Here is a 12,439-nt window from a genome sequence, read left to right as displayed (position 1 = left end):
TCTTGGCTATATATATCTCTGATTAAAATATTTTGTTTGTTCAAGCACGCACTCTATGTTTTCTGAAAGAAAAACTGCTTGAAAACAAGCTGTTTATGCTAAAATTGCAAAAATGGCGGGAAAAGGTTGTCTTTACGATGTCATATTTCTTAAATGTGAGCACTAGAATCAAAATGAACATAATGTATAAACATTACATATATATCTGTACAAAGAAAAAAAGAATTGAAGTAAAACGATGATGTTCATTTTAGGGGGCCATCTAAGGCGCCCATATCATATATAGTCCAAAGTTTACGAACAAATTATGTTAAAAAGGTACGCAGGTAAATTCATTATTCTTCAAAACATTTAATCAATTCATAAGATGACTAATGATATAATAAATAACTAGATAAATAAATCAATAAACTTTTATTCATAAAAGGAGCAACCGAAAATAAAAAATAAATAACCAACCTAAGCGCATACATGTATACGACTTTTTTAACTTGTTAATTGATAAGTCAGCTCATCACCTCATCACAATAGATGTTATGGGGTTTTTTTTGGGGGTCGTTTTTTTTTTAATTACCCTTGTTTCATTGTTCGAAGAAATAATATGGTACACAAGTAAATCTTTATTGCAAAAATATGAAACAAATAGTAATATACGATTTTTAGGTAAGTGAATCGTATATCTTGATTTATATGGCATCGTTTTCAAAATTGTATATTTATAAATCACGTTGCAAACTTAAAAGTGGAAAATTAGCAAATACTGAGTGTAAATATATACATAAGGTTAGTTCAGGCTCCATTTCACATTTTCCAAAGTAACCAGCAAAGGTACCGACATTGTTCTGGTTGTGAATACATTTCCTTTTTTGAAACAAAATGTTTACATCATAGAATCTCGCGTTTCGTAAAAAATGTGCTAAAAATATGAATATGCGTAACTTAAAAACAAAATTGAAAACACTAACTTTTCACATGCTTTTAATATATAATCAATTAAAATACCCCTTACCCATGATTTAGAACACCATCAATCAAAATAAAACTAAAACATTTCAGTTCTCATCATTTCATTGCACCCTGTTTGATATTTAGAAGAAGAAATATATAATTGTTTTTAATTCGAGCGGTATTAATTTAAAATTGATAGCCTTTTGGACGAAGGGAGTAATACATTTTCACTTTTTATTCCCTTCCTCTACAAAATAAAGTTAAGATTGTACAGTTAGTTCCCTCGGAGAAGCTTATACAGAGATGGTAATACATTGGAAAATTAAAGTTCCAAACCAGCGTATTTTTACTCAAATGTGTTCTCACGTGTTCTTAACGTCGAAGTCGAAACTGTAGATAAGCATCGATTAGATGAAAAAGATTCGAGGTATTCCGAAATCCGTGTAAAAGGTGTTCCAAAAAGGTGTAAAAACAGGTGAAATAAACGATGATGACACATGAATGTTATGGAGGCGCGTGCCTTAGTTCATATTTGGGGTTAAAACACCATGAAATACTATTTTATTCTATGTATTAATAAATGCTATAGTTACATGTATCCTTTTCTATGAAAAATTAATATCATATCAATTATTGCAAATTATTACCACGTATGGTCCACCATATAAATGGCCGGAATGTAAAAAAAGGGGGAAAATCCACTATATAGTAGGTTTTCCGTGGGGGTAATCTGGCTATAAAAAGGGGGAAAGCCCACTATATAGTCAGCTTTCCCTGGGGGTAAAACTACTATATAGCCATTTTTCCGGGGGGAAGAACTGCTATATAGCCATTTTTCCGGGGGGAAAGATGGCTAGGGGGAAAATGCACTATATAACACCGGTATATTGCATATTATATGCTATCTTTCTGTTTGGATATATACATGTAGTTTCAATGGAAAATTGCATTTTGCATGCTATTATACTGAAAATTCAAAATATTCAAACTTCAAAAATAGCCTGGTAGTGTATGTGTAATCTCTCTTTTAGGAATTTCTAATAATTGTAATCTTGTATGCCATCTGGGCCCAAATTGGAATTAAAATTATACCTTGAATTTTTGGGCATTAATCGGTTTAAATGCAAATAAAAAAAATTTCAGGGAAAATTATTTAAAATTAAGGTACTTCTCATGTGTCTTTTATAATGATGTCCAATTCGATAATTTGTGATTCGATCGTGAACAAATGCTCATTAAAGAAATATATGAAAAACGTTTTTTTGCAAATCTCTTTACTTACATTTTATGCTTAAATATTTTTCTTTTAGTGTTAAGGTGGTATGGGATACCTGTCGATATAAATGTGGATTAAAGTATACTTTATTACCGGAATACTTTCAGCGTTTTCAAAAGTTTTCAAATTTTACATCATTTGACTCAGAAAAATGTTTTAAAATGTTTTGGAAAGATTGAAACTATAAAAGCCCCAGCGCGATTCGAACTCATGACTTGTTCAATGCCATTGCAAAATTGATTAAAATACTATACGTTTGTATTTCCTGAACATATTGCGCAAACTATAATTATCTTGTTCACGTGACCTTTATTAGAAAAAAGAAGCAATAATGAAACCAACGCATTTACACTAAAATTGTAAAAATTTAACGTGTGTTCAAAATTGAAACCGACTTAACAAAGAGACAACGTGGTTCAAAAAAGGGGTATTTTACGTTTTGATCATGACAGTTGAACTATAAGAAAATGCCGGTATACAATAAATATAAATAATCGGCAAATATTTCATAGGGCGAATTTGAATTTAATTCTTAACTGATTTAAATTAAGCCGTTGAAAATTCTTCCACAAAATAGCATACTGGTTGTTTTGGATATTGAATTACATGCCATGTGATTGTTGTTGCTTATAAAAGTAACAATGGGAATGAAAAAAGACATGTTAAGGTATTTAATTGATCATGACTGTATATAGCCAAAAATTTGCTTTTTGAAAGTGTGTGTCTTAATTACTTAATTACTTACTTGAATAAATTTACAAATATTGTTAGTTCATCAGAACATGTGGGTTTAATATTTTTTCTTTTTGGGGGTGGGGGGGGGGGGGTGGGGGTGGGGACCGAAAGCTAATTACTAGATGCCATATTTACATTATATTTTTATATCCTATTTCCGTTGTCATTATCAAAAATTAAAAAAGCTACATTGGCACTTACATATTAATCTTTGACCGAAAATATTACAATATATCTAGCTACAATAACAATTAAAGATAAGGCTGTTAATTTCAATTTTATTTTTTTTATCGATCAGTTTTATCTATTGACGTCGCGATGACGCACTCATTTAATACATATAACAATTAACTCTAATTATTATTATAAGGGCCAGCTCACGAATATCCTTCCTTTTCGTTTCGTAGAATCAAAATCGAAAATAGACAAGCGGGAAAAAATGGGTGTACAAGCTTTCTGGAAGAAAATGGATAAAACAAATGAACTTGACCATATGGAATACGATAATGTTGACATGGAATTGATTCCAGAGTCCAAGAAAATATCTGCTGAAAAAAGCTACAAGACTTATCATTGTTTTATCAGTGCTCTTCTCTGTGGTTCTCTTTTGCTTATATGCATACAAATTGGTATTATTTACTTCCATGTATTAGATGTGCTTGAATCGAAAGAGCCAAACGAACATTTGAAGAAACCAACAATGTTAAGTCAAGAGAATGGTGAAACAAGTCTCAATCCTATGAACTCGTCTTTGGAGTCGTTAAAAATGCTTGTTTCCTTGGTAAGAAATTTGAAAATTTAAATTTACTTTCGATTTGATTTCCTAGTACTACCTAAAATATACGAGGAAATAGATCCCCCTCTCCGATGTTATGTACTTTCGGTTTGCGACGATGCATTTAACCGAAAGTACCGTAAAATATAGGCCTAATGGGTTATATGCATAAGAATTGGGCATTTAAATCGCATACCGTTTGTTATCAAATACGATTGACAAGATGATTGAATAGGAATCGCAGTATTTAATATCGATCATATTGTTAGGAATAACAACTTTTCTAAATGGGTATACACTTTCGAATATGAATGAGAGAAGAACATTTTAAAAATGAATATATAGTATAATAGCGCAATAGTGCAACATTTGAAACACCATTTAATATATACCCTCAGATCATTTTTTAAAAATAATTTTCTCTAATTTTGAATTTGGATGCGTTAGTGCAGGACAGTAATCAGTGGCTGATTTGAATGTTGTTTCGGTGTTGTATAGCAGTTTTTCCCCCATAGTAGCTATTCCCCCCGGAAAACCTACTATATAGTAGCCTTTCCCCCCGGGGGGAAAAGCTACTATATAGTACCTTTTCCCCCATAGTAGGGTTTCTCCCTCACGTTTTTGGTTCAGATTTTATAAAAAATATTTATGGAAATCCAGTAAGGATTAAAATCAATGTTTCTACACTCCCAGGTTGCATACATGTACATATCTGCATTCATCTGTACAGGTTAAGTTTCGTTTTGCCGATTTATTATTTTTATAGACAATGCTGAAAGTTGAACATGTGTGTAATGGAATTACACATAGAACTTAATTTAGGTAATTTATTGAAAAAAAGTTTTACAAGTAATACACTTATATGCATAATTCTGTGTTCTGAAATTGTATTAAACGAGAATGTTTTAAGAATTTCTTGATAAATCTATCAGACTGTTTGTCTGTTTGTGAGAATTTCATCCAGGCTAAACCTCTGTTTTAGAGAAATTTTGTTTCCGATGTTTCAGAGCCCGATTTTTAAAATCCTATTATAATAATTATAATGCATATTCTTTAGGGTCCAATGTCTCATAAACTAGTGATGACCATAGCACCATATTTTTAAAGTGGCAGTGGTTTACCACTTGAAGATGACTCTGAAAATTTCAGCCCTCAGGGTAGGGGCCATTGATGTTTCAGGGCCCTATGTTTAAAACCCCATTATTATGATTGAATAGTGTTCTATAAGTGGGGACCCGAATTTCAAATTCTAGAGATGACCAATTAACCATATTTTCACAGTGGTAGTGGTATACCACTAGTAGATGACACCAAAAATTTAAGCCCCCATGCAGGGTAGGAGCCTTTGTTGTTTTCGAGTCCGATGTTTGAAATCCAGTTATAAAGAATATGTATTTTTTAGGGCCCCATATCTCAAAAACTCTAGATAACCACATGCACATATTTTTACGGTCATTTAAAAGTAAAAACATCATTTAAAAATACAAATCACTAATAAAATGTTTACATCATAATATCTCGCGTTTTGTAGAAATGTGCTTAAAAATATGAATATGCGTAACTTTAAAACGAAATGGTAAACACTAACTTTACACATGCTTTTAATACATAATTAAAATACCCCTTACCCATGATTTAGAACCCCATCAATCAAAGTAAAACTAAAACATTTCAGTTTCTCATTATATCATTGCCCCCTGTCTCCCGTTTGATATTTAGAAGAAGAAATATATAATTGTTTTTAAGATCGTCAATTCTAACGGTATTAATTTAAATTTGATAGCCTTTTGGACGAAGGGAGTAATACATTTCCACTTTTTATTTCCTTCCTCTACAAAATTAAGTCAAGATTGGTCAGTTAGTTCCCTGGGAGAAGCTTGTACATTGATGGTAATACATTGGAAAATCAAATTTCCAAACCGGCGTATTTTCACTCAAATGTGTTCTTACGTGTTCATAACGTCGAAGTCAAAACTGTAGATAAGCATCGATTAGATGAAAAAAGATTCGACGTATTCCGAAATCCGTGTAAAAGTTGTTCCAAAAAGGGGTGAGAACAGGTGAAATAAACGATGATGACACATGCATGTTATGAAGGCGCATCCCTTAGTTCATATTTGGAGTTGAAAAAAATAAATGCCATGGTTATCCTTTTTTGTGAGAAATTAATATCATATCAGTTATTGCAAATTATTGTCACGAATGGTCCGCGATAAACATGGCCGGAAAGTAAAAATGGGGGAAGATCCACTATATAGTAGGTTTTCCGTGGGGGTAATCTGGCTATAAAAAGGGGGAAAGCCCACTATATAGTCAGCTTTCCGTGGGAGAAAAACTGCTATATAGCCATTTTTCCGGGGGGAAGAACTGCTATATAGCCATTTTTCCGGGGGGAAAGATGTCTAGGGGGGAAAGGCACTATATAACACCGGTACTGCGAGATTAAACCGTTATTGCTAATTTTTTTAAAGTTGCATTTTTCGCATAAAGATGAGATTACATGAAAATTAACACCCCCCAACCCCATAGAAATTATACATTGTTATACCTTACTTCAGTTTTATTCATAAAATTTTAATTTCATTGCATGCGCTAAAGCGCACTCATAAAATTTTTAATTATGCCCGTACATACGATTTAAGCTTGAAAAATATAGAATGATACCTAATATGATAATATCTCCCTCATACTTTTAAGTTTGTTTTTCTTTCCCATTTTAGATGGCCAGCGAGCGCTTGTCTCAGAAACTTTTAAATGATAAGACAAAAATGCCAACGGTCATTCAGCGCTTTCTGTCGGCAAAATACAAGACAGGTATGTTTACATCTATTGCCTCATATCTTCTTTCATTGGAGTGAAGGTAAAATAAATTAATTGCAGTATTGCTTACAAAATCAATTTTCATTGCAGACCATTCCCGTGTTTTATTAACCAAAGCCGAACCATATGACATAGCATTCGGGAATTTTACGGCGAATCAAGTCTCTATTCAGATCCCGAAGAAAGGGTTTTACGAGGTGTCCACAATTGCAACAATGAAAATCACACCCAACATAACAACAGCAACGCACGCGGTATTCCGGGAGTCGGGAAAAACCACTGTCACCATCATGAAGCGATCGTACTCGGTACACGCGGACGTTATGGCTTTCCAACAAAGTGTGTTGAAAGACACCTTTTTGTTGAACCATGATGATAAACTGAGTGTGTTTGTGTCTCGGGTGTACGGTGTGTACGAAAAGACAACACCGATATCAATACGATTAATCGGATACGGAAGCTGAGCACAGCTCCAATCGGAACTTCTCGGACCTTTCCATAAGCGGAATTTTTTTTTTCAACCTTTATCCGAATGGTCCAAGATTTTCCGATTGCATTATTCCATTTTATTACGTTATTATTACTCAATACCTGTGTGTAAACTTATATATTTTAATTCAAATTGAGAGGATTTTAAAAAAACGTTTTTAATTAGAATTTCACATTGTATCCCAATAAACTTGTACATAGGGTTTTGTTGTACTTGGCGTACGTGTTTGTCCTTTTGTCAAATGAAGCAAGCTTGTAATTTAGTTTTACTCCAAGTAATTTAGATTTGCATAACATATTTTTTTTTATATAAAAACTGGGTAAATTTCATCGCAAAAAAACCCAAACTAATCTTACTACTAGTACACAATAAAAATAAGCAAGCATATATAAAATAGTCACATTATATTTGATACGTCAAAAAATCTTTATGACGTAATTTCAGGAGCCAAGATTCCGTAAACTCGACACAATCTTTCGTTTTCTCTGGAACCAAATCTGTTCTTTTCTGTATGACTGTTTCCAACCTGCAGAACGATAAAACTGTTGATTGACAGGTCTATATAATAATATACAGTGTATATAGAATTAAGTATGAGTTTCTATACAATGATTCTTAATGGCTCTCATACAACCGACTGCTGAATTTTCTTTAAATCCATTTTCGCACGAGACAGTGAAAATTTACGAAAGCCCATTGAGCTCATTTTCATTGGTTAAAAAAATATTTGTTTCGCGATATAACGCGAAACTTTCACGATATAACGCGTTAGTTTCGCGAATAAACGCGAAACTTTCGCGATATAACGCGTTATTTTTGCGAATAAACGCGTAACTTTCGCGAATAAACGCGAAACTTTCGCGAATAAACGCGTAACTTTCGCGAATAAACGCGTTACTTTCGCGAATTAACACAAAACCATTATATAAATATTGTCGTTTCATACAAAACCCTTTTGAAGAAAAACGATTGAAAACAAACACATTTTAAGTTTTATATAATATAATACTTATTGTTCATTATTATTATAATAGAGAGGTTGAGATTTCAAACGTGTACGGGTACGTGTACGTGAACTAGGGAAATCACCTAAAATGAAGTTTAAAAATCTATATAATGTATCACAAGAATACATTCACTCATCAATAAGATTTTATTTGTTGTAAAAAGCTACACGTTTGTACTTACGTGTAGACGACACTCTACAAGTTTAGAGAACGTGTAGAAACCATGTCGTCACAAAAACTGATGACGTAATACGCGAAGAATTTAGGTGATTCCCCTAGTTCACGTACACATACCCGTACACGTTTGAAATCTCAGCCTCTCTATTAATTTTCAAATCACATATGTGATAAATTTGGAGGACGAATTTACGTCATCTAGATTTGAACAAAAGCTTAAAAATGACTTATCTTTCTGATATCAAACTAGACGTTAATTTATGTCGCAGCGATTTAACATACATCATAACGTTTTTAAACAATGATATCCTTTAAATTCTAAAATGATACTTAATAAAACATTTAATTCGAATTAAAATTGTTATAATTAAAATGTGTTGCTGCCTCATTTACATTACTACAGCGCCCATTAGAATGTCAGAAGCGCGATGCATTAAAATCAGCCGTTCTGCATGATACTCTACCGCTGAACGGCTGATTTTAATCCGATTGCACTCAATATTAATATACACGAAATCTTCAAAATCGTGCAAAGGTAGTTAAGCATCTTATGTGAAAAAAAAACATTGCGCCAATTTATCAATTGTCCACAAGTTTACATATATTCAAAACTTTCACTTTAACAATGAAACAGTTGCTGCATATGAATGTCAGCGAAAGTACGATCTTCATACACAGACAAATTGATTCAACTAATTAATTCATCATTTGTTTTGGTCAGCATATGTGTGAACACAGCAATTGTTTGATTCAAGAAGTACGAAAGAAAATTTAGGTATATATACAGTTTTTTATGTAATACAGTCATTAAATCACGAAGATAGTACATATTAAACTTTGGTTCCATATTACCTAATTAAACATCTCAGTAAACTATAATAATCATCTTGGGTAAGGAAGAATCAATTGACATAAAAAATGTCTTTATTTCTTCCATTTCTTTCTTATCGCAAGTGAAAAAATTACGATTTTGTGAGGTAAGGGCAACACCTTTATTTACATATAAATTCTAATAGGAATTTTATTTTTCCGCTTTATACAAGTAATAATTCTGGGCTTTTTGGGGGGGGGAAACTGTGGTGACTAATTTCAACCGCCAAAATAACTCACTATACAGTATTCAAAATAATATAGTACAGTGTATCTATTTTGTAATTAGAAAACAGGTTGAATAAAAGCCCACATAATGTTTAATACCAAATTCTTATTAACTTCTCTAAACATTGGTTTTTTCACTGTTTCATATTGTACAATGTAACTCTCACTTACTCCTGTATGATCTGCCATGCCTGTTGTGACGGGAAATCCCCTTGCCTGATCGCCATTAAAACCTGCCTGTCTGGACTTCCATTTTCCCTGTAGACCTGTAAATCCTCCCCATAAGCTACGTTTCTGAATTGAATATAAGAAAAACAATACATACAAATTCAAATGTTTTCAACAAGGTTATATTCAATAATTAACATCATGCGACCATGGTGAATATGAATATCAATGTTTTAACCATAGAAAGGAATAAACGTCTTAAAATGAAATAATGCCCACACCATTAAATCTTTGCAAGCCAAGGGTTTCCAATACATTGTGTTCCTCATTAACCCTTGATCGATTAGCATTGAAAATTGCGTGTTTATGAGGAATGTAGTGTATTGGCAACCTTGGCTAGATGACACCATTCAAGTCCTATAGAGTCAGGAACTCACCTTGCATTCTGTAGGAGTCTTACAATCACATAGACCAGCTTACACATCTTCTTGGTCAGCTTTGTCATCCCTGGGTGTTCAGCACACAGTTTCTGCAGTTGTTTGGTGCCTTTGCTTCCTTGGGCATCTCTGAGGTACTTGCTGAGGCACTCTCTTCAAAAATTGAACAACATAATGTTTATTTATATAGCAGTATGAATGGTAGCATCACTATACATGTACATGTATATATATATGTCGTAGTGTACTGATTCATGTTGAGCATATACGTATATGTGTGCTTTATAATGACATGTATATGCAAATATTCAGATTGAAAAATGAGTCATACTTGTTCAGAAAATGTTTCCTGCCTGCCCTTAGTTCCTGCCACTCTGTGGAGGTTCTGACCATTATCTCTGTGGGAAGGAACAACGTCTCCACACATCTCGGGTCTCCACTGAGCAGCAACTCGGCAAAGCGGTGTATCTCGTGGATAGTGTAGTCACACTTTTGGTGCTCACTGTTCTAAAGTTATTGTAAACAGGAACTTGAATTTTACATGTTTGTTCTTTTTATTTTGAATGGCAGAACATTTGCACTATATGCAACAAAAAGTGTTTGGCCACTTGGCCTTCATGTTAAAAAATAGACCAGTACATGTATTTCTTTTTACAGCAAGATACTTTAAAAATTATGGTTACCGATTAATTTTATGTCAATCATTACACATTTTTAACTCCCTCGCCACTTACTTTGATGGTCTGTTTAGGGGGATTAAATCCCAAAACATCCTTTGTCTTGGCCTGATACACAATGAACATGTCTGTGTCACTATCTGGTGTACATAGGTTGTATCTTTTAAAATATTAAATGACAGTTATGCACGTTGAAATATATAAGAACAATTAATATTTTTTAATGTACCTGGTAGTTCTATGGTTTTTTCTGAATACAGTACATTTCTCTCAGTTTAGACCTCATTTATTTGTATATAAAAATATACCAGAACTAAGCAGAGAAAATATACCTTTGACTGCCAAATGGGCATGCTAGAATTATCTTTCCAAGGTCTTCTTCTACCTTATTTACAATGGTTTTCCAAGTATCATCACCAGAGACAGTTTCTTGTGAATCATAAAATGGTGGTGGTATGCGTTCCAACTCCTCCTTTAATTTCATTTCTCTTTTTTCTTTGAGTTCTGCATAAAATTTATCCATTAGAGAACAGAGGTTTTGGCCAATTGTCTGAGGAATTTCTTGCCAATTCCTACTTTTATTCAGGGGTCCACTGCAGTCTATCAACATATCTTCAGTGTATTTTGATGACAAACATTGCTCTCCAAAGTCTTGGGCAAAGACTGTTATCCATTTCACCTTGAAATAATGCCAGTGGTCAACTAAACATGTAGATTTTTCAGTCTGATCAACCCCCTTCTTTGCAAGGGACTCTCCAACTTCATCAACACACCCATTCTCCTGTCCATTATCGTCTTTGTCGGGTGGGGTTAACATCTCAGCATATCCATGCCATCCATGGCAATTGTTCACGCTGAAGATGAGAACTACCTTACCGTTTTCTAGGGCCCTGGTTAACACCTCACGTGGGTGGGGAGGATTGACACGATCTTTACAAGCCCACTTCTCCGATCTAATGCAGGTTTTCAGTGATGGAAAGTTTGCACACTTTACAACAAAATACTGTACAACATCTGCCATTTCTATCAGGCTATATGTACCATGTATACCATCAGCTGATTATTTTGATGTTGCATCACCACTTGAAATAGTTTAACAAAATTTAAAGTTTTAAATGTGAATAAGATGAGTAAGCAGGATATTAATTCCAATATTTGCTAGTGCTTATGTCGAATGAGCATGAATAGAGTCATAATAACTCATTTGTTAAAAAATCAGGGACGTTTATCGCAATCAAATATCAATGTTTACCTTGAAAGTCTACACCGGAAATAGTTATCATCGTTATAAAAGTAAAACACAAAAATGAAATTATAACCCGGGGAAATAACGAGGTGTCTAAAACAAGAGGCCCATGGGCCACATCGCTCACCTGAGGAACAATAGGTATGATAAAATCAGCTCAATGGAGTCATAATACAAACTATCTGGACAATGTACAATAATACATGTAGATCCTGTATAAAAAAATCCAGTCCCCCCCCCCTGGATATTCTTATGTTTATAATCATTAGTCCCTTTTCTAAGAGGATGATTTTATAGTCATATCATATGTTGAGTATTGCAGTACTCTAAAAGATCCTTAACAATAGTTTATATATGGGATATAAACCTACATCAAACTCTGAACCTTCTTGTGAGGCCAAAGAATTGTCCTGGGGCCAAAGTCTTAACAATTATAAAGAATCATCTGGCTGATTAGTTTCTGAGAAGAAGATTTTTAAAGATTTACTAAATATATTCCTATGTAAAACTTCGACCCCCCATTGTGGCCCCATCCTACCCCCGAGGGTCATGATTTTCACAACATTGAATCTACACTACCTGAGG

At 33.5% G+C, this 12,439-nt stretch overlaps 3 protein-coding genes across 3 annotated transcripts in view; 2 read left to right on the top strand and 1 right to left on the bottom strand.

Annotated features, from left to right (window-relative positions):
• LOC105333767 (ribonuclease H2 subunit B) overlaps positions 1 to 12,439 on the top strand; it is a 122,653-nt gene that overhangs the window by 18,045 nt on the left and 92,169 nt on the right. The window lies entirely within an intron of this gene.
• LOC105328396 (uncharacterized) lies at positions 3,357 to 7,387 on the top strand. Its single transcript, XM_011429256.4, has 3 exons — positions 3,357 to 3,740; positions 6,455 to 6,548; positions 6,645 to 7,387. The coding sequence occupies exons 1-3, from the start codon at positions 3,399 to 3,401 to the stop codon at positions 7,016 to 7,018; spliced, it is 810 nt and encodes a 269-aa protein (XP_011427558.3). The 5' UTR covers positions 3,357 to 3,398; the 3' UTR covers positions 7,019 to 7,387.
• Positions 7,431 to 11,888, bottom strand: LOC105345966 (uncharacterized). Its single transcript, XM_034471509.2, has 6 exons — positions 10,941 to 11,888; positions 10,666 to 10,768; positions 10,263 to 10,438; positions 9,932 to 10,084; positions 9,498 to 9,620; positions 7,431 to 7,570 (listed from the first exon to the last, which is right to left on the bottom strand). The coding sequence occupies exons 1-6, from the start codon at positions 11,627 to 11,629 to the stop codon at positions 7,447 to 7,449; spliced, it is 1,368 nt and encodes a 455-aa protein (XP_034327400.2). The 5' UTR covers positions 11,630 to 11,888; the 3' UTR covers positions 7,431 to 7,446.

This window comes from Magallana gigas, chromosome 8 (genome assembly GCF_963853765.1).
Source record: "Magallana gigas chromosome 8, xbMagGiga1.1, whole genome shotgun sequence".
NCBI classification, from domain to species: Eukaryota; Metazoa; Mollusca; class Bivalvia; order Ostreida; family Ostreidae; genus Magallana; species Magallana gigas.
This window is presented reverse-complemented; position numbering and strand designations above follow the sequence as displayed.

Coding starts and splice junctions, on each gene's coding strand:
- LOC105328396 (XM_011429256.4), top strand. CDS start 3,399: ATGGGTGTACAAGCTTTCTGGAAGAAAATGGATAAAACAAATGAACTT. Junction 3,741..6,454: donor TAAAAATGCTTGTTTCCTTG/GTAAGAAATTTG, acceptor TTCCCATTTTAG/ATGGCCAGCGAGCGCTTGTC. Junction 6,549..6,644: donor GTCGGCAAAATACAAGACAG/GTATGTTTACAT, acceptor TTTTCATTGCAG/ACCATTCCCGTGTTTTATTA.
- LOC105345966 (XM_034471509.2), bottom strand. CDS start 11,629: ATGGCAGATGTTGTACAGTATTTTGTTGTAAAGTGTGCAAACTTTCCA. Junction 10,085..10,262: donor AGGAAACATTTTCTGAACAA/GTATGACTCATT, acceptor CAATTTTTGAAG/AGAGTGCCTCAGCAAGTACC. Junction 7,571..9,497: donor GCATGGCAGATCATACAGGA/GTAAGTGAGAGT, acceptor ATCGTTCTGCAG/GTTGGAAACAGTCATACAGA.